General features: G+C 51.6%; 2 protein-coding genes across 4 annotated transcripts in view; both read left to right on the top strand.

Annotated features, from left to right (window-relative positions):
• Positions 1–24,939, top strand: part of MOV10L1 (Mov10 like RISC complex RNA helicase 1) — a 73,317-nt gene that overhangs the window by 47,516 nt on the left and 862 nt on the right. The window contains exons 16-24 of one of the 3 annotated variants that reach the window (XM_058740937.1): positions 10,285–10,384; positions 10,852–11,030; positions 12,259–12,405; positions 12,857–12,978; positions 14,361–14,460; positions 15,383–15,547; positions 18,317–18,490; positions 23,129–23,278; positions 24,092–24,199. In XM_058740937.1, coding sequence (XP_058596920.1) covers positions 10,285–10,384; positions 10,852–11,030; positions 12,259–12,405; positions 12,857–12,978; positions 14,361–14,460; positions 15,383–15,547; positions 18,317–18,490; positions 23,129–23,278; positions 24,092–24,199 — 1,245 coding nt within the window. Of the gene's footprint in view, positions 1–10,284; positions 10,394–10,851; positions 11,031–12,258; positions 12,406–12,856; positions 12,979–14,360; positions 14,461–15,382; positions 15,548–18,302; positions 18,491–23,128; positions 23,279–24,091; positions 24,200–24,939 lie in introns of those variants that run through there. The other 2 variants (XM_058740936.1, XM_058740938.1) reach the window with 2 other exon arrangements.
• LOC131518663 (small nuclear ribonucleoprotein G-like) lies at positions 1,674–3,099 on the top strand. The gene has a single exon (XM_058740939.1). It carries the CDS (start codon positions 1,870–1,872, stop codon positions 2,056–2,058), a length of 189 nt encoding a protein of 62 aa, XP_058596922.1. The 5' UTR covers positions 1,674–1,869; the 3' UTR covers positions 2,059–3,099.

The raw sequence follows: 24,939 nt of genomic DNA, 5'->3' as shown, positions 1-24,939 counted from the left end.
ATGGACTGGGCCACCCAGGCACCCCAACATTTGTAATCTTTGTGAAGATTATAAAGATAGTTTATTTTTCACTTATGGAAGCCGGTTCCATAAATAGTTACATAGTGCCTGTTTTGTGCCAGCTATCGTCTAGGCTGTCCAAATGTTTATATGAGTAAAACAGAAATGGTTTTATTTATCATTGTGTTTCCAGTAATGCGAAAAACTCTCCATGTCTGTGGTGGGGGTTGTAACCTATAGTACTGTGCTGTTCGAATTTGCTTTTTTGAACATGCTTTAAATATATAAAAAATACAAAATTTTAATTCTAATATTGAGAAACTCTTTCACCATTTTGTAGCCCCTCTCCAAAAATGCAAAACTGATAGTTCTAGAATACTTACCTACATAGTCACAGAAAATCCTATGAAGGAAACATTAAAAAGTTTCCATGGAAATCACCTTTCTTTCTCACCTGATCTAAAAGTAGCAAAAGATCTTCAGTGGAACAGACACAGCGTCACCTGCAGCACCCCGCTCGCCGGTCCACCCGGTGGCCTGATTCTCAGGGAGGGTCTGTCACCCTGATGGGGACTCGGTGCCAGGTGGGGGAGGTGGTTCTGTTTGTGTGGGTCACATTCCTCATCAGCTGAACCTCAGTATGTTTAAATGCAGAACATGATCTTCTTATGGATAAGCTAGGTCGCAAATGAACTTGAGGTCATTCCACACATCAACCAAGATGCAGTTACAGAGACTGAATCTGCTTTCCTACCTTAGCTAATCAAAACTCAGACAAAGCACACAACACAACAGTTTCAGATACTTGTGTATCGCATGTCCTAGGACAGTGATTTCGGACAGAGGAAGCAAATGAGGTGACCCTGTGATTGCCCCAGCTTACGATCTTCAGAGCTCCCGGGCCAGGGAGCAGAAAGGGAGGCCAGTGGTCTACAGAATTGAGGAGACACACGTGGTGGCAGCGTAAGGACAAGGTGGATGGCATTCACAGGGCAGAGGACTGGGGGAGAGCACAGGACAAGAAGGGTCTGCAGAGACCCCCCCCCCGCCCCCCCGCCCCCGGAGTTGTGTCACGAATGCATGCCTGGGAAAGAAGCCCTGCAAAGCAGAGAGGAAGCCCGAACCCACCCCCACCCTTCCCCCAGTGCCGGAACGACTGGTTCCCAAAGCCAGAGAATTCACAGGGCGACAAGTAGAGTCCTCAGAGGGTGTTGCCTGCGGGTGGGGAGAGTCTAGCCCTACACTGTCTGCCAGCCCCACCCATCCACGGGCCCAGCGGAGAGTGGCTCTCCAAGCAGTGCAGCCACATCCCACAGCCAAGGTCAAGGAGAGTTGCGAGAGTACATACACACGAGGTGTAAAATTCACAACATCTGGTATCTAATCCAGAAATAAACTGAAAAACACTATCCATAATGAGGAATTTCAGGGGCGCCTGGGTGCCTCATTTGGTTGAGCGTCCAACTTCAGCTCAGGTCAGGATCTCACGGTTTGTAGGTTCGAAGCTCCACGTTGGGTTGCCCTGATAACACACAGAGCCTGCTTCAGATTCTCTGTCCCCACCCTCTCTCTGCCCTTTCCCAGCTTGTGCTCTTTAAAAAAAAAAAAAAAAAATTTTATTTTTTTAAGGACTTAACATTGCTGCTTTATTTATTTTAATATGAAATTTATTGTCAAATTGGTTTCCATACCAAAAAAAAATTTTTTTAAAAATTCCATCAGTTGAAATCAACTAAAGAAAATAATAGTGGTATGCCAGGCCTAATAATGCAGGAGCGTGAAGGGTGCCACGAATTCCATCTGGGGGCGTCTTTGAGCTTGCCGAGTAGACACCATTAACAGAGCTCACCCTCCTAAGTTGAAAACTTTATGGACAAGAAATTATCATTGAGATTAAATGGTGGCAGACATGTCCAGGGAATATTGCGGGGGTTCAGTCCCTTCATGAATCTTGGGAAAGATGGACGTGTGGAGATGGCAACCAGTGGGCGACAGAATGACATTGGAATGGTGGTAATTCCAAGAAATTGTGTCATCCTGTTAGAAGCCTTGGAATGAGCATTGTTAACAACGGGTGTGTTATGGAAGAAACCAGTGGCTTCCACATGTCCCCTCTCGATAGCTCCCACTATATAAACATTTTCCTACTATATAAAAATCAGGTTGTGCATTTTCATATTGAACTTTCTTGTTAAATAAACTTCTGTAATAGTCAAAAAAGTAATAACAGTGGTAGTAATTAGCAGACATGGACGTTAAAACAGTTATTATAATTATACTCCGTATGCTCCACATTCAGTGGAGATATAAACAATAAAAGATAAATTTCTAGAGACAAAAACTCAAGGTCTTAAGATGAAAAGTATATCAGACAACTAACAGACTAGAGACTACAGTCGTAAATATTAGTGAATTTGAACACAGATAGAAACTCAGCAAGGCGAAACAATAAAGAAGAATCTTAAAAAAACAAAAAAATCCAAAAAAGCATCAGTGAGCTGTGGGACAAGTACCCACAGCCTTGCATCCACACAATTAGAGTCCCAGAGAGGGGAGTGTAAGAAATACTAGAAAAAACAGTGGAAACTTTCCTGATTCGATGAAAACTATAAACCTACATACATATCCAGGAAATTTAACAGACCTGAAGTACAAGAAATCTGGAGAAAACTGCACCAAGACACATGACAATCAAATGCCTGAAAGTTGCTTAGAAAGAACTTCTAAACCTTAGAAACAAAGTCTCATTATAAGCAGGGGAGCAGAAAAAGGAACGGCAGCAGATTTCCTGTTGATAGCAGTGGGGTGGCTCTGGAAGGTGCTGCCAGGACACACTGTCCGCCTGGAACTCTGTGCCCAGCCTACACTTCAGAAATGAAGAGGATGTACACAATTATCCAGACGTGCCTGAGCTGAAGGATGGGGCAGGAGTTACCGCTGACCTGTACCACCAGCCGCGAGAGCCCTAACAGCACACGGAAACCGCCCTAGAGGGACACGATGGCCTCCCTGGAGGAGCAAAAAGGACCAGAAATGATAAGTAGGTATGGACGTGTAAAGAATTTTTTGTTACAGAAAAAAATCCTCCTTAAAAGATAACTGAGTTTTTAACTTACTTTTTAATTCATTTAAAAGCAAGCACACACACGGCAAAGAGGGGCAGAGGGAAAGTGAGAGAGTCTCAAGCAGGCTCCATACTTGGCACAGAGCCTGATGGCGGGGCTCAGTCACAACTGTGAGATCGTGACCTGAGCTGGAACCAAGAGTCAGATGCTCAACCAGCTGAGCCACCCAGGCGCTCAGTAACTGACTTTTTAAACAGAAGGAAATCCTATAAAATGTGATAACATGGGTGGACCTGGAGGACATTATACTCAGAGAAATAAGCCACGTCCTACAGGATCCATCTCATATGAGATCTCTTTTTTAATTTTTTTTTAATGTTTATTTATTTTTGAGACAGAGTCAGAGCATGAGCAGGGGAGGGGCAGAGAGAGAGGGAGACACAGAATCCGAAGCAGGCTCCAGGCTCTGCGCTGTCAGCACAGAGCCCGACGCGGGGCTCGAACTCACGGACTGTGAGATCGTGACCTGAGCCGAAGCCAGATGCGTAACCGACTGAGCCACCCAGGCGCCCCATCATATGAGACCTCTAAAATGATAAGACCCACGGGGAGCCTGGTGGCTCGGTTGGTTGAGCGTCCGACTTCGGCTCAGGTCATGATCTCGTGGTTCGTGAGTTCGAGCCCCGTGTCAGTCTCTGTGCTGACAGCTCGGAGCCTGGAGCCTGCTCCAGGGGCTGGGGGAAGGGAATGGAGAGCTGCTGACAAGTGAGCACGAAGTCTCAGTCCTACAGGGGGGCAAGCTCTGGGGGTCTGCTCTACAGCTCTGACCTGCATTACATGCTACACTGTACATAGGAACGTTTTTAAGAGGGAAGATCTGAAGTGAAATGTTCTTACTGTGGTAACATTTTTAAGTGATACTTAAATAATTTTTAAAAAGATAATTGATTTTTTAAGTTCTTGAACTAGTAGCAACGTATTACGTAGTTTGTAACGTACGTAGATCTAAACAAGGGATGGGAAAAGAGAGTATCACTTCTCTTATACCATATCAGTGTAATTTACTTGAAGTAAATTGTGATCAGTTAAAGATATATACTCTAAATCCTAGAGCAACTACTGAAATAACAAATATAAAGAGCTAGACCCACAAAGGAGATAAAATGGAATTATAAAAACAATTCAGAAGTAGCCAGAAAAAGACGGACACATGGACAGTTGTACCATGACCTAATTCCCACCCACCTGTGCAGTGATTTACTTAGAGTGGGCGTTGACATCTCTGGCTACAATTGTGTGTCTAGAACAGTTGAGACACAGAGAAAACAAATGGCAAAGTGAGAGAGTTACATGTAACGGCGTCAGTAATCACATCATGTGTTCGCAGTCCAAACACGGCAGCTAAGAAGCAGAGATCGCCGGCTTGGATAAAAAGGAAAGACCCAACTATGTGCTGCCTATAAGAAACACGTTTTAATGTTTTTTTAATTTATTTTTGAGACAGACAGACAGTGTGAGCAGGGGAGGGGCAGAGAGAGAGGGAGACACAGAATCCGAAGCAGGCTCCAGGCTCCGAGCCTTCAGCACAGAGCCCGACGCGGGGCCCGAACTCACAAACCGTGAGATCGCGACCTGAGCTGAAGTAGGACGCTCAACCGACTGAGCCACCCAGGCGCCCCACTAAGAAACACATTTTAAATATAAAGACACAAATAAGTTAAAAGTAAAAGATGGGAAGAGGTATCAACAAGAAAGACAGTTAACAGTCACAGGATGGGGTGGCTGTGTGAATGTCAGAGTAGGTTTCGGAGCATAGGGAGGATATAGGTGGTGTCACGGTATCTCAGGAGTGCCTAACAAGCCTAGGCACTTCTGCACCTAATAACAGACTCGGGCACACGAAGCAGAAACTGATAAAACTGCGGGGAGAACCAGACAAGTTCCGTGTGCTGGTCGGTGATGTCAGCACCCCTCCCTCTGTTACTAACAGAACAGACTGACTGAAAGTGATCAGTGCAAGGGAGCAGAACAATAGTCAGCCTCTGTGACCTGAGGGATGTTTGTTTGTTTGTTTGTTTGTTTTAATTTTTTTAATGTTTATTTGAGAGAGAGAGAGAGAGAGAGAGAGAGAGAGAGAGACTGAGCACAAGAGGGGGAGGGGCAGAGTGAGAGGGAGACACAGAACTGAAGCAGGCTTCAGGCTCTGAGCTGTCAGCACAACGCCCAACGCGGGACTCGAACTCACGAGCTGTGAGATCACGACCTGAGCCGAAGTTGGACGTCCAACCGACAGAGCCACCCAGGTGCCCCTAAAATTTTTTTTAATGTTTATTTTTGAAGGAGAGACGGAACACGAGTGGGGAGGGGCAGAGAGAGAGGGAGACACAGAATCCCAAGCGAGCTCCAGGCTCTGAGCCGTCAGCACAGAGCCCCCAGTGTGGGGCTCAAAACCACAAACCGTGAGATCATGACCTGAGCCGAAGTCAGACGCCCCACCGACTGAGCCACCCAGGCGCCCCAGGGGGATGTTTATAGAGCACTCCACCTGGAAAGAACTGAATACATACACTTTGTGTGGAGGTGGACACAGAACACTCACTACTGTTGACCTTATTTGGGGCCATAGAACAAGGCTACCAAACGCAAAGGGATGAAAGCGATACGAGATACGTCGTCTAACCGCGTGGACTCAAGTTAGAAATCCATAGCAGAGGGATCTCCAGAAAACCCCCAAATCTCAAGAAACCAAAAACACACTCCTATGCAACCCACTGATCACAGAAGAAATCAGTAGATAAGCGAGTGTTTTTCCCAGTGTGAAAGTGACGGTACAGCACCTCAAACGCTAAGGGGCCGCCAGAGCCCTCGTTAGGCAGGTTTACAGTGCTGAGTGACCAGGCTTCAAGTCAGTGACCTCAGCTTCCTCCTCAGAAAACTAGAAAAATAAGAACAAATAAAATGTAAACTAAGCAAAAGAGAGAAAATAATAAACATTGGTACAGGAATCCGTGGAATAGAAAACAAGAACGGTAGAGGAATCAGTGAACCCAAAAGCTGGTCCTCAGAGAAGATCAGTAAAATTGATAAACCTCAAAGACTGATGGGGGAAAAGCGTGAAGACACAGGTCACCGGAATCCGGGAGGAGATAGGTGACGTCACTGCAGGCTGCAGATTTTGAAGAAGATTGAGGAAGAGTCCTGGGGACTCTTGACGTTTGACGTGTCAGCTGGCCTGGGGCCCAGGGTGTTTGATACCTAGTTCAGTCGTGTTTCTGGGCAGGATTGATGGTGGGTGGGTACACTGGGTGGGGGCCGGGGGGGGGGGGGAGGTAGTAATCCCTCCTGGGAGGCCTGAATGGAGCAGGCAGGCCCGGAGGGACACCTGCTGCCTCTAGTGGGAACATCATCCTGTCCTGCCTTTGGACTCGGACCATCAGTTCTGTGTCTCCAGCGTGCCAGAGGCACACCCCGGACTTCTCAGCCTCTGTCAACACATGAGCCAGTTTCTTCTAAGAAATCTCTTTTTAGCTTATACACGTATGTCCTGTTGTTTCTCTAGAGAACACAGAGAGAGAGAACTCATATACATATGTGTGGGTGTGTTTATGAAAGAGACCAGGAGAATGGTTCATCCCAGGAATGAGAAGCCGGTTTAACATTCCAAAGTCAGTCCGTGATATTCATCATGTTAACAAACCAAAAAGGAAAAACCATCATCTCCATAGATACAGAAAAGGCATCTGACAAAACCCAACATCCATTCCTGATCAAAAGGCTTATTAGCAAACTAGAAATGGAAGGGAACTTCCTTTACCTACAAAAAACCCACACGGTGAGAGACAAAATGCACTTTTCCCATGAGGATCAAGACACGTCCACTCCTGCCACTAACATTCGACACTACAGGAGGTCGTAGACCAGCACTGCAGCAAGAAAAATAAAAACCACCCGTATTGTGTGTAAAATCTGATGGACTCTGAAAAGAAGCTAGTGGAATTAGTGAGTAGCAAACTTGCAAGATACAAGGTCAGTATACAAAAATAAATTGTGTGTGTGTGTGTGTGTGTATACACACTAGCATTAAACACCCAGAATCAAAGTTTTAATACTATATAAGGCAGCATCCAAATGTTCTTAAACATTGGAGGTAAATGTGACAAAAGATGTGCAAGACTGTACCCCTGGAGTCCCCACAACACTGATGAGAGAAACTGTTCATGTATCAGAAAACCCAAACCGACCTCCAGACTCTGTGCCAGTCAGGTCCAAATCTCACCAGACATTTTTGTGGAAACTGACAAGCCAACTCCAAAGTCTGTATGGAAATGCAAAAGGCCTAGAATTTTCAGAACAACTTTGAAAAAGAACACAAACTCGGAGAACTCACCCTGCCTGATCTGGAGACTTGTTACCAAGTTACAACAATCGATACAGTGTGCCACTGGCATCAAGATAAACAAATGTATCCGTGGAACAGAATGGAATGCCTGGAAATAGACCGGGAATTTGGACAATTGACTTTGTACAGACGTGCAAAGGTGGTCAAAGTAGGGAAAGGATAACCTTTAACAAAAGGTGCTGTGACAGTCGGTGTCTGTGTACAGAGGTATGATACCTCACAGCCTGCACAGAGATTAACTCAAAACAGATCGTAGCCCTAAATATAAAGCCTGAAACCATAAAATTTCTAGAAAAGCACGTGATAGAAAATCTTAATATATTTAGGTAAGATAAAGAGTTTTTAGATAAGATGCTAAGAATGTGATCCATAAAGAAAAAATACTGATAAATTTGGACTCCAATGAAGTAAATTTTGCTGTTCAAAAGACCTGGTTAAAGACAATGAAAAGACAGATGACAAGACTGAAAATCTTTGCAAATCACATATCTGAGGAAAGACATATTGAGAACAGAGAAGTGTGTACACTCAGTAATTGAAGAAATGCTCAATTGAAAACAACTACAAAGTGCCCAGCCAGCTTGTCGCCAGAGCACGAGGCTCTTAAAACTGAACCAAAGACGTGAACACATACTTCACCAAAGAATATACAGATCTTACTCCGCTGACCGTGGAGTCCCGTCTTGTTAAACTCAGCATAGGTTGAAAATACCATAAGTTGACAGTGCAAACACCTAACCTACCAAACATCACAGCTTAGCCTAGCTTTCCTCAGACGCGCTCGTAACAGTGGGGTGGAATCCGCTAATGCAAAGCCTGTTGATGACACAGTGAACACCTCGTGTAACGTACTGAGTGCTACACTCTCAGTGACAAACAATGGCTGTCTGGGTACAGGATGGTTGTTGACCTCGTGGTCATGGGCTGACCGGGGGCTGAGGCCGCCGCCCAGCAACACAGGAGGATTGCACCACACATACCACTAGCCCAGGAAAAGATCCAAATTCAAAACTCCGAGTACAGTTTTTACAGAACGTGTACCACTTTCACACCATCACAAGACAAACCACTGTCAGGGACTGTCTGTATGCAAATGATAAGTCATGAAAAGATAACGTTAGTCCCTAGGGAGCACAGGTTAAAACACCGTGAACTCTGCTACTACACCCGTATTGAGATGGCGAAAATGGAATTAACGGGACCGACCACGCTAAGGGTCGTGCGCATGTGCAACAGCTGGAGCCCGGCACGGGCCGGTGGGGATGCAGAGTGGCATGGCCGCTTTCGAAGAGAATTCCTGAAGAAAGCTAGGCCTGCGCTTGCCATACGGTCCCAGCGCTTCACTCGTGGCGCTGGCCCCGGCGACGCACGTGCGAGGGGTGACGCACAAGCGTTGACAGCGGCGCTGTCAGTCGTGGCCAACGCGGGACCAGCCCAGCGTCCGTTCCCGTGCAAGTGGGTGGAGGAGTTGCGTGACGTTCTCCTGGCGCAGTGGTTCTCAGCAGTGAGAGGGGTGGCACAGGTGGGCCTCAGGACGGTTCGTCACACTGGAGAGATGTCAGAAAGTGCATGATCGAGGCTTCCGCGTACGAAGCATTCTAGGAACTGTAAGCGCTCTGTTGACAGCGGGGACGTTTTATGAGCCCAGGAGTGTTTGTCGAATTGTGATAGTGTCGTGTGTACGTGTGACACAACTTGTCCATACTTGTCATGCCACTTTAGAGGCATACACCGCATGGGAAGGTAAATTGCTGTGTCCTTCTGGACAAAAATTTGGCAACGTGTGTATAATTTCTAAGTGAAACTTTTACTTTTTAAATTTTTTTAGTGTTTGCATTTTGAGAGAGAGTGAGCGAGCGAACGTGAGTGGGGGGGGGAGGGGCAGAGAGAGAGAGAGGGAGACAGAATCTGAAGCAGGCTCCAGGCTGTGAGCTGTCAGCACAGAGCCCGGTGTGGGGCTTGAACCCACGTGCTGCGAGATCATGACCTGAGCTGAAGTCAGGCACTTCACTGACTCAGCCACCCAGGCGCCCCTAAGTGAAATTTTTAGTAACAATTTTCCTTGCAGGATTTGTCCTAGGAAAGTGATCCTGTGATGCAGTCCTGTGATCAATGTGCAAAGCTGTGTGTTACAGCATTGTATGTAACGGGGGAAATTTGAAAACCAGTTCCCTCGGTCCAGGACAAACTCAGTTTATGCTTCAATTCACCCAGAACCGGTTCTCCCATAGGATTTGGAACACCACTGGTAGAGAAGCACCGCCAGCCGTTGGCGGTGCCTGAGAGGCGCGTGATGCTCAGAGTGAGTTCTAACCTGAGCTGTCCTTGGGAGGGCTTGTTTACGTTGTAGAGAATAAGGGTTTTGCCTGAGGGGTTCCACGGGAGCAAGGGACCCCAGGACTTGCCTTCAGCCGCTGCGGGATCTCCCTGGTAGGTGAGCAGGTGCAGCGGGGAGGATGCAGAAAAAAAATACACCTTAGATACGTGTAACCCTTTGTTCTGGAGTCGCCATCACAGGATTTAGTCTGTTACGTTTATTTTTGTAAGGGGATTTAAAAAAACATACGCCTTTTTGGCAGCTTTTGTATCAGATGCTGCGTATTTTTATTATGTTTTGAAACTACGTGACCTGTGATCCACGCAAAGACCTGTTAAATAAATGAAACAAGTAGAATGGGGGATCCGGGCAAAACAAAAAAAAGAAATGAAAAAAGAAAAAAAAAAGTAGAAGGTCAGCAAGTGCTCACGTTCACTCTTCAAAGCTGTGTAAACAAACACGAGGGGTTTTTTAAGGCCGTTTTTCTGCGTGATTATTTCTAGAATCGGAAACCCACGAAGGACCAAAGTAAGCACGCAGCAAAGGAGAGGCAAGCTGGTGCCCAGGACGCACCGGGGCTGGCAGCCTTTGCCGGAAAGCCAGGTAACCTGGGTGTGTATTGCAAGGGGCTGCCTGCGGGCCGACCCCTGGCGCGGCCCGCTCCTGCAGAAGCGAGACAGGTCGGGAGGTGTGTGCGGTCTGACCGCAGCCAGAGCAATGAACGCTTGTGTCCACTGGAGACTGGGGACGTGAGGTTTCCGGTTAGGTCCTCGACCTGAGATATGATGGTGGGCCATTTTCGTTGACCTTTTCCACAGTGCGTCTCCAACGTGCTAGGTGACGCTGCACGTGTAAAGCAGAAAAATGAATTAAGTGGCCGGTGGTCTTGCCCCCAGCTAAGCTGATTTTCCCAACTCTGCCTGACCGAGTTGAGGCCGTTAGAAAGAGCGCCTCAGCAGTGGGCTCTGAGGAGCCCCCCCGCCTGACTGGCAGTGTCCGGGCTGTCATAGTGGCCCGTACCGACCCGTGCTCCGGCTGTGCCTAACACCATTTCTCCATTCTGAATCCAGTAAATGAAGCCCAGATCCCCAAGGCGAGAGAAAAGGAATTTTTCAATCCCATGCTCAATGAAAACCAGAAGTTAGCAGTTCGAAGAATTCTCAGTGGCGACTGCCGCCCGCTGCCGTACATTCTGTTTGGGCCTCCTGGAACCGGGAAGACAGTGACCATAATAGAGGCTGTTTTACAGGTAACCACAGGTGGTGACACGGCCACCAGTAAACTCGGCTCTACACTGGGCCCTCACGTCCTTGGGAAGTGCCGGCTCCTGCAGAGTCAGAAAGGGGGACGGGGCTCCAAAACCCGTTACTTCACGTTTAGCTGAGTCTGTTCTGTATTGTTTATGGGAGCACGTAGGGTTTTCAAAGCTTATTTCATCAGTTTAGAAAGGACTCTGTTGCATGCATATGTGAAATTTAAGGTACAAAAACAGATGAACGGAAGGGAAGGGAAGCGAATATAATATAAAAACAGGGAAAGACTCTTAAACACAGAGAAAAAACGGGGTTGCTGGAGGGGTTTGGGAGGGGGGATGGGCCAAATGGGCTAGGGGCATTAAGAAGAAAACTTGTTGGGATGAGCACTGGGTGTTATACGTAGGGGACGAGCCTCTGGAGTCTGCTCCTGAAATCATTATTGCACTATATGCTAACTAACTTGGATGTAAACAAATAGGTAAGTAAGCAAATAAATAAAACAAAATATAAAAAATAAAGTGTAGCCTATCATTCCAGGCACTTAAAGATGGAAATTGTTCAGGTGGAAATAATGAGTAAATAAACATATACGTATATGGAATGTAGAAAAGACTCTATTCTTAGAACGGTCAGTCGCTCTGGGGTGCCCAGCTGGCTCGGTCAGGGGAGCATACGACTCTTGGTGTTGGAGGTTGTGGGATGTCTGAGCCCCATGGTGGGGGTAGAGATTACTTTAAAAAAAAGAATCATCATTGACTCATCACATCATGAAATTTTGCTGCAGAAAATAAGTTCCCGTTACAGTAGCTCAGCCGCCGTACTGCAGAAGTTTCTGGTATTTCCATTATTTAAAAGTTGAATTGGTGGAGATCGCGTGTAGTATTTTTGTGTCCTTCGGGATTCAGATTAGCAGGTGTGTGCTGAGTGTCCAGCTGGCACCGTACCGCGAGCCGTGCACACGAGAATAATCTGACACTGTGTCTGCCTTGGGAGGGTAGCCTGGGGTCTGGGAGGACAGAGAACGCCCTCGCCTGCCCTCGTGTCTTGCTGGCATGTGCACCCGATGGGAAGAATCATCCCTGCGTGAGTCTGAGCCCACACAGCCCACACGGCCAAACCCGCGTAGTGAGCTCGCGCACGTTGGCGTCAGCCTCCCGCCCCGTGTCCGTACTTGGCGGGTTGACATCTACCACCTCTGTTTCTCCCGTGTCCTGGTTAAAGGTGCACCACGCTCTGCCGGACAGTCGGATATTGGTGTGTGCGCCCTCCAACAGTGCAGCCGACCTCGTGTGTCTGCGACTTCATGAGAGCCAGGTGCTGCGGCCGGGCGCCATGGTGCGGGTGAATGCCACCTGCAGGTTCGAGGAGGTGAGCCGTCCCCGCCTGCTGCCATGGAGGCCCTCCCACCCGCACCCAGCTCGAAGTCCTTTCTCCTGCTGCTTCTGCGAGATGAGCATTTGCAGCTTATTAAATAGCAGCACTTCTGCTGTCCCTTTGGGAAAATTAGAAATTCCTGGTTTGCTTAACAAAAGAAACTGAATCTAGAAAACATACGCACTTGTTTTGGGGAAGGATCTCCAGGATGTTGTGTTATATTCATGGCTCCAGAGTCTGTAGAACATGGACTAAATTGGTACGAAAATATAAAATATTTGATTTAAGAAAACAATCTTCAGTCATTTACTTAGTTTTAATTAAGAAGTGGGACTAGGACAACATCATCTTTTAGAATTGTTTTCAGCTCTGTGACTATGTCCAATTGAAAGAAACACTTAACTCTCTGGAAAGTAAACTGACCCCCCCCCCCTCCTCCCTCCAGACGATCGTTGATGCTATCAAAGCGTATTGCAGAGATGGAGAAGACATCTGGAAGGCCTCGCGCTTCAGGATAATAATCACAACGTGCAGCAGTGCGGGGCTCTTTTACCAAATAGGAGTGAGGTAGGCACTAGGCACGGCCGGGGTCTCTGGCCTCCCAGAGCTTCTGTCTGAGGGGAGGCTGGCCATACGGGGGGGTGCCTGCTGGGCGGGGGCGCAGGGAAGCCACACTCGTGCCGAGACCCCAGCGGCGAGAGGGGCCCAAGGCTGTCCTGAGGGGGTAAAGGATAAGGAAGGAGCCTGTGGCAGCTGGGGCTGCAGGAGGCTTGCAGGTAAAAAGGAACAGTACCGACTGATGAAAGTAACTTTCAGTAGGGGCTCCTGGGTGGCTCAGTCGGTTAAGCGTCCGACTCTTGATTTCGGCTCATGTCATGATCTCACGGTCCGTGAGTTCGAGCCCCACTTCGGGCTCTGGGACTCTGTACTGACAGCTCGGAGCCCGGAGCCTGCTTCGGATTCTAGGTCTCCCTCTCTCTGCTCTTCCCCTGCTCACACTCTGTCTCTCTCTCAAAAATAAAGATTAAAAAAAAATTTTTTTTAAGTAACTGAGGAACGCAATTGAAAACTTAAGTGCTGCTTATATTCTAAGAAAGGTACATAACGTTGCGCTTCTTCAGCAGGAATTGGGACATGGGGTAGAAAACCGGAAGCATGCGATTTCCCCCTTTGGTCGGGAGGGACCTGTGGGTGTTGCTGTGGGGCTGCAGCCTGACTCCCAGCAGGAGGAGAAAGTCCGGGTCCAGCTCTACTTCACCGCACACCACTGGGCTCTGATGGCGGCTCGTTGGTCACGGCCCAAAGTTTGTCCTGTCGCCAGTGGCTCTGTGGCTCCCGGCACCGTGTCTCTGCTGCAGATCTTTTCTGCAGGCTGCCTGGGGCCCAGGGCACACGTGCTCTGCGCTATCCCCTGGCCCCTCCCCTCCCCCCCCCCCCCACCCCCATCGGCTTGGAAGGTTGGGGTATTGTCCTGGCCGAGAGCACGCTTATGAGGGTGAGTCGGGGAGGGCAGCAGTCACGTGGGGGAAACTGAGGCACAGGTTCACACGGTCCGTGAGTAGAGGAGCAGCGTTCCAACCAGGCTTTCCCGCTCCCCGCGTGCTGTCAGTCCGAGCCTCAAGGGACCGAGGAGGGCCTGCTGTGCTGTGAGCCCCGTCGTGGAGCTGCCCACCCCAGCCTCTCCTCAGTTGTTCCTTCCCACCCTCATCCTCTGTCCCCCTGCGTCTGTTTACACACACACCTACGTCCTGTAGAGTCCCAGGTGCTGACAGGACTTCATTCAGGTCTCCTGACAGGCCCGTGGCCTGTAGTTAATCTGCCCAGGTGACACCCACCTTCCTGGCCCCACTGCCAGGCCCTGGGGCAGACGTGGCCCTGCCATGTGAGCCGGGTGTCGCTGGCTAAGACACTTAGACAGAAATGACCATTCAGTACACCTTTGGTTCTAGAGCCGGACATTTCACACACGTGTTTGTGGACGAAGCAGGACAGGCCAGTGAGCCGGAATGCCTTATTCCTCTGGGGCTGGTCTCAGACGCCAACGGCCAGGTGAGGCCTGCTTGCTGTGGGGTTCTCATCCTGTTCCCCTGCTCTGGCATGCGCTCTGCACACCCCAGCACAGGGTGAGACAGGTGTCACGGGGGTGACGGGCTCAGGTGAGGCACCACGGACCCCGAGGCTCCGTGACGCTAGGGCCTTGCGTGGACAAGGAAGAAAGGGCTGCTTGGGAAACAGACTCCAAGAGTCTTTGTGCAGCCAGACAGGGACATCCAGGCACTTCCCGCCTCACCGCCTGGGGTTCTGACCCCTCTGCTCCCCTCCCCTGCCCCTTGCTGCTAACCCCGTTTATCCCAGGCTGATGCTTTGGCTCTTGCCTACTCAACACCTGTTGCTTCCTCCAGCACTCCCCCTGATGGTGACCCGGGGTCCTCTCAGGCTTCCCTTGGCCCTCTCCTCTGCACACGTCTGTCACTCAGGAGGGCCCTTCCTAGCTTCTCCTGGTCCCCTACACACCTGCCTCCTCCCATCCTGATTGCCTGGTGTGGGGGCAGCACAGAGAGCAGGGAGAAGACCTGGTTCAGCTGCAGCGTGGGCCGTGGGTGGTGGGCCGTGGGCGGTGGGCGTGGGCCAGGGCCCGCAGGCAGAAGGGGAAGGGGCACAGCGTGCACTTCCAGGGGACAGGGACAGAGGCCACCCAGCCACTTTGTTCCTTCCCATCCTGCCGCCCTCATCTGAGCTTCTGCCACCTTGCTCGGGCAGCCGTGCTGTGTCCCCCGTCTTCTGGAGCCCAAGTGATGGTGGGGGCCGGCCGCCTCCCAGCCTGCCCTCAGGGAGCCTCAGCCAGCCCGGCCACCAGAAGGCGGAGGCCAGCCTGGTGCACACGTGGCTGACCCACTTCCCAAACCTCTCCCAGCTGTGGTTGTGAGTCTGTATCCCTGCACTAGTGTGGGTGCCCCCCTGTGTGCCACAGATTGTCCTTGCCGGAGACCCCATGCAGCTCGGCCCGGTTATTAAGTCCAGACTCGCCATGGCCTACGGGCTGAATGTGTCTATGCTGGAAAGACTGATGTCTCGGCCGGTGTATATGAGGGACGAAGACGCTTTCGGTGCCTGTGGCGCCTACAACCCCTTGTTGGTAAGCACAGACTCCCCGTGGCACGTGGTTCCTCATGGCCTCCCACCCCAGTCCCCGTGCGCACTGAGCTCACACTCCCCTCCCCCATCCCAGAAGGGACTTTGCCAGCACCTCTGTCCCAGTAGCTCAGCTGTTCCAGGCAGTCCTGTCTGAGGCTGATGGCTGAGGTTCTGTGGGGCCAAACACGAGAAGAGTTAAATCTGGGTTAATGTGGGAAAACGGGAAAGAGCCTTCTAGTTCGTAGTCTGAAAGAAGAGGCCGTGTCTCCTTCCTGTGGTGCTAGTTTGCTGGTTAACCTGCAGATTCCCTTCTCAGCCAGACTGTGACCGCTTCAGAGGGATGGGCCTTGGAATCTGCATTTTACCCCCTCCCCCGCAGGAACACTGGAGTTTGGGAGCCTTGGGTCTCTGGGGTCCCTCGTTAAAGTGAGCCAAGTAGCACATTCTGTAAGTTCCTGCAGCACAAAAGGAGAGTTCCTTCTAAACTTTAACAGTAAACAGAAAGGAGGTGTGGTGATCACAGGCAGGTTTTCCTGGAAATGGCTTGGGACCTGTGCCAGGCAATGGGCCCTCAGGCCCTTTACCCACCTGGAGAACAGAGGGGGCAAGACAGCATGGGAAGTGGCATGGGCTGGGGAGAGCTGGACCCTCCGGAGGTGCTGAGGGCCGTGGAAGACTGCCCCAAGGCAAGCCCAGGGCAGCAGTGGGCTCGTGCCAGCCCAGACTGGGCAGCCAAGAGCGCCCTGCCTGTGGGAGACGCATGTGCGCCCCCTGGCGTCCACATCCCTCCACCACCCCCCCCACCCCCCCCCACCCCCCCCCCGGGGCTGACAGGCAGCAAAGCCTCCTCTGCCTGACAGCGCGGCACCTTCCTTCTCCCCAGGGTGCCTGAAGCTGCAGCGAGTTTCTGGGGGCAGAGGGCCTCTCTCGCCAGGTGCTCTACAGGCTGACACAGGGCCTGGCTTGGGGTGCAAGGAGCTGAGATGCCAAATTGAGTTTGAGTTTGGGGCTTTGATTAGCATTTTGGAGGCTGAACACGTAGTTACGGAGCTGAAATTTGTCACTGTAGATCAACAGAAAAGTCCTGGGGCCTACCGGGTTCTCACCCCGGAACGAGGGAAGACCCCCTCCACCAATGAGGCCCCAGGCCAGTTGGAGGCAGGACACAGGTCACTCTCGCTCTGTGTGCTGGTGACGTCACCAGCGGCTCGCACCAAGGTCCCAACCAGGCTTCAAGCTGGCTGTGGGTTAGGGGGATGTGCCCTTAGCCATGAGGGCCCCACGGCCCAGGAGCCAGTGGCTGCCTGCAACTGACATGAGACCAGGCTTCATGGGTTCGTAGAAAGACCGGGGCTGCGGGACAGTGGCTATAGAGGGGAGCGTGCGGCCAGATGCACAACCAGCCCCTCCACCCCTGAGGGAGACCCCTCAGCTGTCTGGATCGGGGGACCATCGAGAAGCTTTCTCCTCTTCTCTTTTCCTGACGTTCACCTTCTCTGTGAGAGCAGGCCCTTGAGCCTACCCATGGGTTCAGAGGGGCTCGCTCACGAGCACTGCACTTCTCAGCAAACCCGTGTCATCAGGTCCGTAGGTCCTGGGGCTTTGCAGTCCAGAACGCGTTTTCCAGGTGAAGAGCTCTCCTGGAAGGGGCGGTGCATTCCTGTCGAGTGGTGGACACTAAAACCCTTGGGACAGAGGACGCATTTTTCATGCTTAGTGCCAGTGAGGAGTCCAGTGGGGGCACGGGCGCCTCGGTGGCCAGTGGGGAGCCCAGGCTGGGCACTGAGCACAGCCACAGGCAGGCGTCACAGGCAGCACTGAGCACGTTCCTGCCTCACTATCAGGTCCCGGTCACGGCCACAGCCACCACAGCTGTGGGAGCCTCCAACCGTGCTGCGGAGCCACACAGATGCCAGCAGGCCACCAGGTGTGGTTGGCCTCCCCTCCCAGCAGCTGCCCTACCACCTGATTTGCCAGGGAGCCTCCCTCCCTCTTGCCAGGCCCTGGCAAGCAGGGCAGGATGGCGGTGCGCCCACCGCCTGCGGCGTGGTGGTGGGATCGAAGCAGGGGGGGCCGGGTGGGAGGCTGAGATGGCGAGCAGGCGATGCCTTGCGGGGAAAGCGGCGACACCCGGGAAGCTGTTGGGCCCAGAGACGGGGGAGCCACAAAGAAGAGGAGGTGGGTCGAGAAGCCTCGAGCCAAAGCAGTCCAGGGGGCTGGGGCAGGGAGGGGGCGAGAAGAGCAGGTTAAGCGTCTGACTTCAGCTCAGGTCACGATCTCACAGTTTGTGCGTTCGAGCCCTGCGACGGGCTCTGTGCTGATGGCTCGGAGCCTGGAGCCTGCTTCAGATTCTGTCTCCCTCTCTCTCTGCCCCTCCCCTACTCGCATTTTGTCTCTCCGCCCCCCTTCCCCCCACCCCCCCCGCCGGAAAACATACACTTAAAAAAAGAATGCACTCTTCCTAACGAGCCCTGAGAAACGTAGGAAACTGTCAAATCGTTATATTGTACACCTGAGATTAATATAACACCGTACATTGATTATATTTCAATTAAAAGAAACCAAACCCTCTGTTCAAAAAGTCGTTAGAGGTGCGAGAGCACTTCCTGATGAGGTGGCAGGTGACAGGCCAGGAGAGGGAGGACAGGCAGAAGCAGGCGCCCCCCAGGGCTACGATCTGAGATGGGTCTCGGCATTTCTCCTTTTGACAGAAGTGTGACACGCGTGTGCCAGTTTGGCTCTGGACCCGTTTCCAGCTCTCTCTTTGCAGGTTACAAAGCTCGTGAACAACTACAGATCCCACCCAGCTCTGCTGGCACTGCCATCCAGGCTGTTCTACCACAGAGAGCTCGAAGTGTGCGCAGACCCCAAGGTGGTGACCTCCCTCCTGGGCTGGGAGAAGTTACCGAAGAAAGGCTTCCCGCTCATATTCCACGGCGTGAGGGTGAGTCGTGTGCCGAGAGTGGTCTAGTGGCCGCGTGAGCCCTCAGTGCTGTTCGTGGGTCTGTGCGTGTTCATCACGTGTGTTTTGTTCAAGTCCGTTGTCAGTGGGGCATTCACCAGTTGCCAGTGGGCAGATGGCCACGCTGATGCCGAAGAGCAGAACCAGTAAGGAGGGCTTCTCCCCCTGCAAGGCCGGCCCGTCGGCCACTCGGGTGACTGTACACAGAACAGGCTCGGAAGTGCTGGCCCAAGTGGGCACTGGAGGGAGGAGGGGCCTGAAGGCGTCGTGTGACTGAGGGGGAGGCTGGGGCGATGCGGAGCTGGGGGAGCTGGGTACCAGGAGGCCCCGTGCCCACCAAGAAGGACCGCACCCCTTGTGAGCCTGTGTCAGGCGAGGGGACTGCTGTGGGGTGGGGACACCTGCCCGTCACCATGGCCTCACCAGGTGGGGGGCTCCCCAGTAGGAAAGAGCTAGATGCTCAGTAGCCCAAAAAGTGACAACTGTGCCCTAACATCAGAGACTCCGTATTGAAATCTGGTTGTTAGAACCAGAAGTCATCTTTTGCATTAACTGCCCCCGAGTTCTCATCCAGAATTGGGGCTGCGCCCCAACCCCGGGACAGGAGGCGCCGGTGGGGCTGGGGATGTGTGAATGCAGGTGACGGTGCCGCTGCCGTGCGCTCTCTCAGAAGTGGATGGGAGGGGGTGGAGTTGCATGTTCAGCTGTGGCTGTGGAGCGGCTACCCTTTGGATGAAGGAGAATTCAAGGAAAGAGACCGGTCCCTCTCAGCTTGAGACACTCGCCACAGAGCCCTGTTGACCGGTGCTTTCTCCCAACCTTGTACGCCGGTCCCCCTTCCCGGGACCGTCCTGCCCCTGTTCTGTCCGTCCTCAGAAGCTTCCCTGTATATCAGAAAAACACGTTAGAAAGTGTAGCAGGGGATCGGAGATCTCCCTGACATTCGCTAGACTTCAGCCTAAGGAGAAGTAAGCAAGATGGCTGCAGGGAGAAAACTGGACCCGAGCGTGTGAAGTGAGACAGGTGATGGTCATGAACAGACAGGCCAGTGTTGTTCTGCCTAAATTAATTCCTATATTTAATGCGGTCTACATAGAAGTCACAATGGGTTTTTTCATGAGAAATGGATTATAAACGTGCAGATGTGTTTTAAATGTGCAAAAAGTGTTTGTAGCAGAATGAGATACGAAACCAGTTAGATATACTACAAGCAATAGCCAACAGAAGCATACTTGTAGACTCAAAAAAAAAAAAAAAAAAAAAAACAACCCAAAAAACAAAAAACATAGGCAGTGAAACAAAGTCCAAAAACATTTATTTAGTAAGAATGTTTCAAGGGCCTACTTGTGTCCCAGGCTCCACTCTGGGCCCTGAGCATAAAATGGGTGATGAGGCCTCGGGCTGGGTTGCAGAGAACAGTCGACTGCCATCATTTGAGCAAAAAGGGTTTGGCCTCAGGGCTGCTGTCAAGGCCTGCCCCTTGCACTCCCTCTGCACCCTCACCCGTGGCTCCTGCAGGCCGCTCCAGTCCCCGAGATGCGACGGCAGGCCCCCTCCCTGGCAGGTGCCCCCCTCGTTGAAGTGTTACCTTGACTGACAGCTTCCCCTGCGGAGGCTCTGGAAGGACCTCTGTCTGCCTCCTGCTCCTTTCCCGTGCCCAGCACATCTCAGCAGAAGGAGCACAGCAGAACGTGCCGCGTGAACACTGTGGGGCAGGGCTGAGCCCCGGGGCGGCCCAGGAGGAGCCACCAAGGTAGCTGTGGTCTTGCCCTCCTAGAGAAACGGTCGGAAGCCTGCACCGCGGTGGACAGGTGGCTGATGCCATGGCAGAGTGGAGTAGGACAGCGTAGCCCTGTCAGAGCCTGGGATACTTTCTGGTCCCTGACAGGAGAGATGTGACAAGCCCTGGTCTAACTGAAAAGCCAACTTCGGACTGACTTGCATTTTCTCCGCTTTGTTTCGTTGCTTCGTTAATCTTGCTTTGTCTTTAATCATCCCCCTGCTAACGTGCTTATCTGTTTTGTTTGTTGTAACTCCTCATCCTCTGAATTAGGAAGACGCCGGGGATGCCGACCTGTACCTTCCTTTCCACGTGTGTCTGCTGAGGGATCTTCTTTCACAACTTTCTGGACATTTATAACTTTCTCTTTCTTCTCTTTTTTTTGATCCAAGGGTTACAGAGAAGTATTTTTTTCTTAATTTTCAAGTGGCTAAGAATTCTTTGGCCACCTCTTTTCTTTTGTGTCTAATTTTATGAGGTGGTCAAGAACAACGGCCTGTAAACTCTCTGCTTTTAAAAATTTGCGGCCAACTAGGTATCAGGTTGGGTACATATTCTAAGGACATACCCCCGAAAGGTATAGTCTCTGTTTGAGGGATGCAAGTTCCATGTATATTTTTAAGCAAACGTTTGGAGTCTGTGGTTCAGCTCCCCTGTGTCCTGATGTCAGCACGCCCGCGGAGGGAGAGGCGCGGTGAGGTCTCACATTATAGGTGTGCTTTTTTATCAAATCCTCTGTGAATTCCAGTCGCTTCTGCCTTAGGGACTCAACTGCCGAGGTGTTTCCTGCATACGAGTTATGATTGTCTTCCTCCTCATGTTACGTTCTCCCTGCTGTTTCTTGTTTCTCGCCTTAAATTCCATCTGACCGTTGCTTGTTTCTTTCCATCTAGTATCGTAGCCCTTCTTTCTCTTTCTTCGTCATCTTACCGTACGTGTCTTTCTTAGAACAGCTCATTTTCATGTTTAACCCAGTTTGAGAGCCTCTGATTTTAATGAGATGAGTCAGTCCAACCTATGCTTTCTTACCTTTATTCCTTCCTTTTCACCTTTATTACCAATTTTCATGGTTTCTTCCTTTTCCTTATTTTTTGTAGGTGATTGGTCGCTATTCAGCATTTTTTCTCTCTGAGTAAGCTCTTCCCTAAGCACCATCACGCTGAAATTGTTTGTAGTTCTCTATTGTCAATCTCAAAGATAAATTACAGGGCAGCTGGCTGGCTCTGTCAGAAGAGCACGCAACTCTTGATCTCAGGGTTGTGAGTTCAGGCCCCATGTTGAGTGTAGAGATTACAAAATAAACTTTAAAAAAAAATTAAAAAGGCACCTGGGTGGCTCAGTCGGTTGAGCGTCCGACTTCCGCTCAGGTCACGATCCCACGGTTCGTGAGTTCAAGCCCCGCACCGGGCTTTGCGCTGACGGTGCGGAGCCTGGAGCCTGCTTCGGATTCTGTGTCTCCCTCTCCTTCTGCCCCAGGTAAATTACGTACGGCTTAACAACAGCAAAAAACATCCTCAAGGTTAATACATTCCAATTGCTGTGTCTGGTATTCTCTTTTTTTTTTTTAATTGTGCCAAAATACCATGTGACATAAAATTTAGCCATTTTCAAATGTACAGTTCAGTAGTGTTAAACGTATTCACATTGTTTTGCATCCAGTTATTAGAACTTTTCCATCTTTCCAGACCGAAACTCTGTCCCCATTAAACACTCACTGCCCCCCCTGCTCCCAGGCCCCTGGCGCCCACCACCTACTTTCTGGCTCCGTGACTCTGACTCCTGTAGGTGCCTCCTATGAGTGGAGTCTTCCAGTATTGTCTTCTGTGATGGCTTATTTCACTCAGCACAAGGTCCTCAGGACACGGGTGTGAGAAGTTCCTTTCTTCTTAAGGCCGAATAACATTCCATTGTCTGGACGGACCGTCTTTGGTTTATCTGTCCATCCACTCGTGGACACTTGGGTCGCCTGCACGTTGTAGCTGTTGTTCGGAATGCTGCAAAGTACAGGCATACGGTATGTCTCTGAGACCCTCGAGTGGGATTGCTGGATCACATCGGATTTCCGGTGTCGTTGTTTGAGAAGCCGCCACACCGTCTTCCACAGTGACCGTGCCGATTTACATTCCCGTCGGCCGAGCACAGGGGTCCGGTTTCTCCACATCCTCCCCAACGCTTGTTTTGTTTCTTCGTAGAAACCGTGTGTGAGGCGGGACCTTGTGGCTCTCACCTGTGTCTCCCTGATTATCGGTGACGCTGAGCACCTGTGCGTGCGTGTGGGTCGGAGGCACGCTCCTTTGATGGCTGGCTGAGAGGGCCCAGGCCTACACGTGGGGAGGGAGGGGGGCCCCCGAGTGCGTGCTCACCTGCCTGACTGCAGCCGGCCGCCGCCCTGCAGGCCCCGTGGTCTGCTCTGGCCCCGGCTCCCGAGGTTTGGGCCGCACCGGTTGCTTGTTCCTGTTTGTAGCACGCCCTGTGGCTCCCCGGCAGGGCCCGCGTCCCCACCCTCGCCAAGCACCCTGCTCTTTGCCTGGCAATTCCTGCACGTGCATCACCGCCCATCTACTCCTGTCAGCGAATCGCAGGCCGCCCCCAAGCAGCCCTTCTCTGCCGGGGCCCTTGCTGCAGCCGTGGCGGACGTGACCGTGAGACTGAAGTTAGTCTGCCCAGCGGAGCGTGAGGTCTGCAGGAGCACGGGCGTCCTTTCTGCCTCACGCGTGCCGTATCCCGACACCTGCTCTGCTCCTTCCTTGTTCGTAGCCCCCTTCGCAGCAAGCACCTGTTGAGGAAACGAAGTCTGGGGGCCGGGTGTGCCATTGTCTTATCTCCGAATTGTAACTCAGGGCGGCGAAGCTCGTGAAGGCAGGAGCCCGTCCTGGTTCAACGCGGCCGAAGCCGTCCAGGTCATGCGCTACTGCTGCCTCCTGGCCAGGGGCATCTCCAGCCAGGTGTCTGCGAGTGATATTGGTGTGATCACACCCTACCGGAAGCAGGTATGGACCCGCCCACCGCTGCGTTCACAGAGTCCGGAAGGCGGGTGGAGACCAGCTCCCTCGGGGGGCACCAAGTCCCTCCACAGCCGCTGCGCCCCCGGCACTAACCCGCTCCCTGCCCCGCTAGCCTGCCCCACACCCGTGTCCTGGTGCTCGGACCCTCAGACCCTGCTCCCGGGGGCCGGGGCGCTCCATCTGTGGTTACCTGGCAGTGGGCCACCATCCACCTCCTCCTGGGGGACAGTCCAGCTTCCCCCTGGCACTGAGCTTTCGTCTTCTGCGCACTTTTCTCCGAGGTTGCAAACTGGTTTTTACTTCACCAGCACCCATTGGAGACCTTGGTCTCTAGACACACAATCCAGAACCCGGCATCCTGCTTCTGTGACAGCCGTTCCCATTCCCCCAGGAGCTGGCTCTTTCACAAAGACGTCTGTCCCTGCCTTCCGGCTGCTGTTGTGCAGAGCCTGCTTCCAGGCCTCTGTCCAGCCCCTCGGGCCCCTGGGGTGTGGCGCTCTGGAACCTGCCCGGCTGTGGGTCCCAGCGCCGTCCCCACTGAGATGGCCAGGCCCGCCCAGCAGCAGGCATGTGCACCTGTGGGGAGAGGGAGACGTCACTCCAGACACTCTGCCCCCCCTCTCCTTTCCCCAGTGCACCGTGTCTGAAATCAGAATTTGTGTCCTAATCGACTTAGATGAAATACGATTTGGAAGTGATAAGCAACAGTGCATGTTGGTTAATATCTGGCTTATGCTTAAATATGTAAAGAGATGGTCAAATTTGTAAAGTTCTGTCCTTTTTTTGTCTGCTTCAAAGGTGGAAAAAATCAAAATTCTTTTGCGAAATGTTGATCTGATGGACATAAAAGTTGGATCAGTAGAGGAGTTTCAAGGGCAAGAATATTTGGTCGTCATCATCTCCACCGTAGGTATTCCTGTTTTGAGTGGGGGTGACGGTGTGTGTGACACCACCTGATGTTCATGTCCTTCGGGTCGAAAGCGGCGGAGGCTGGTCGGTAGCACAGATGACCACTTGCAGGATGGAGATGTTCCGGAGCCCTCTCACGCCGTAACTGCAGGGAGCTCTTTAGAAGACGCGACACCTGGGGCGCCTGGGTGGCGCAGTCGGTTAAGCGTCCGACTTCAGCCAGGTCACGATCTCGCGGTCCGTGAGTTCGAGCCCCGCGTCAGGCTCTGGGCTGATGGCTCGGAGCCTGGAGCCTGTTTCCGATTCTGTGTCTCCCTCTCTCTCTCTGCCCCTCCCCCGTTCATGCTCTGTCTCTCTCTGTCCCAAAAATAAATTAAAAACGTTGGGAAAAAAAAAAAAAAAAGAAGAAGACGCGACACCTGCAGACAAAAAAATAACTGAAATCCAGCGAGAAGCAGTAAACGCGCTGGGAAAGGTCCCACACGCGGGCCACGGTGGCTCGATGCTGCCGCCCCAGGAGAACCCGCTGTGACTGTCAAAACTCCATGTTTTGTACAGAACATGTGAGCAGCAGATAAGTTAGGAAAGTCAGACATGACGATGAAAGTCAGAATCGCCTACAACTCTACACCCAGAGATAGAGGGTCTCCTGTGTAGACGATGGTGACGAGGCTCCCTCCACACCACTGGTGTTTTTTTCCTTCTTTAACTAAAAATGGGGTTCTGCTGATGTTTAA

Source organism: Neofelis nebulosa, chromosome 8 (genome assembly GCF_028018385.1).
Source record: "Neofelis nebulosa isolate mNeoNeb1 chromosome 8, mNeoNeb1.pri, whole genome shotgun sequence".
Taxonomy (NCBI): domain Eukaryota; kingdom Metazoa; phylum Chordata; class Mammalia; order Carnivora; family Felidae; genus Neofelis; species Neofelis nebulosa.
This window is presented reverse-complemented; position numbering and strand designations above follow the sequence as displayed.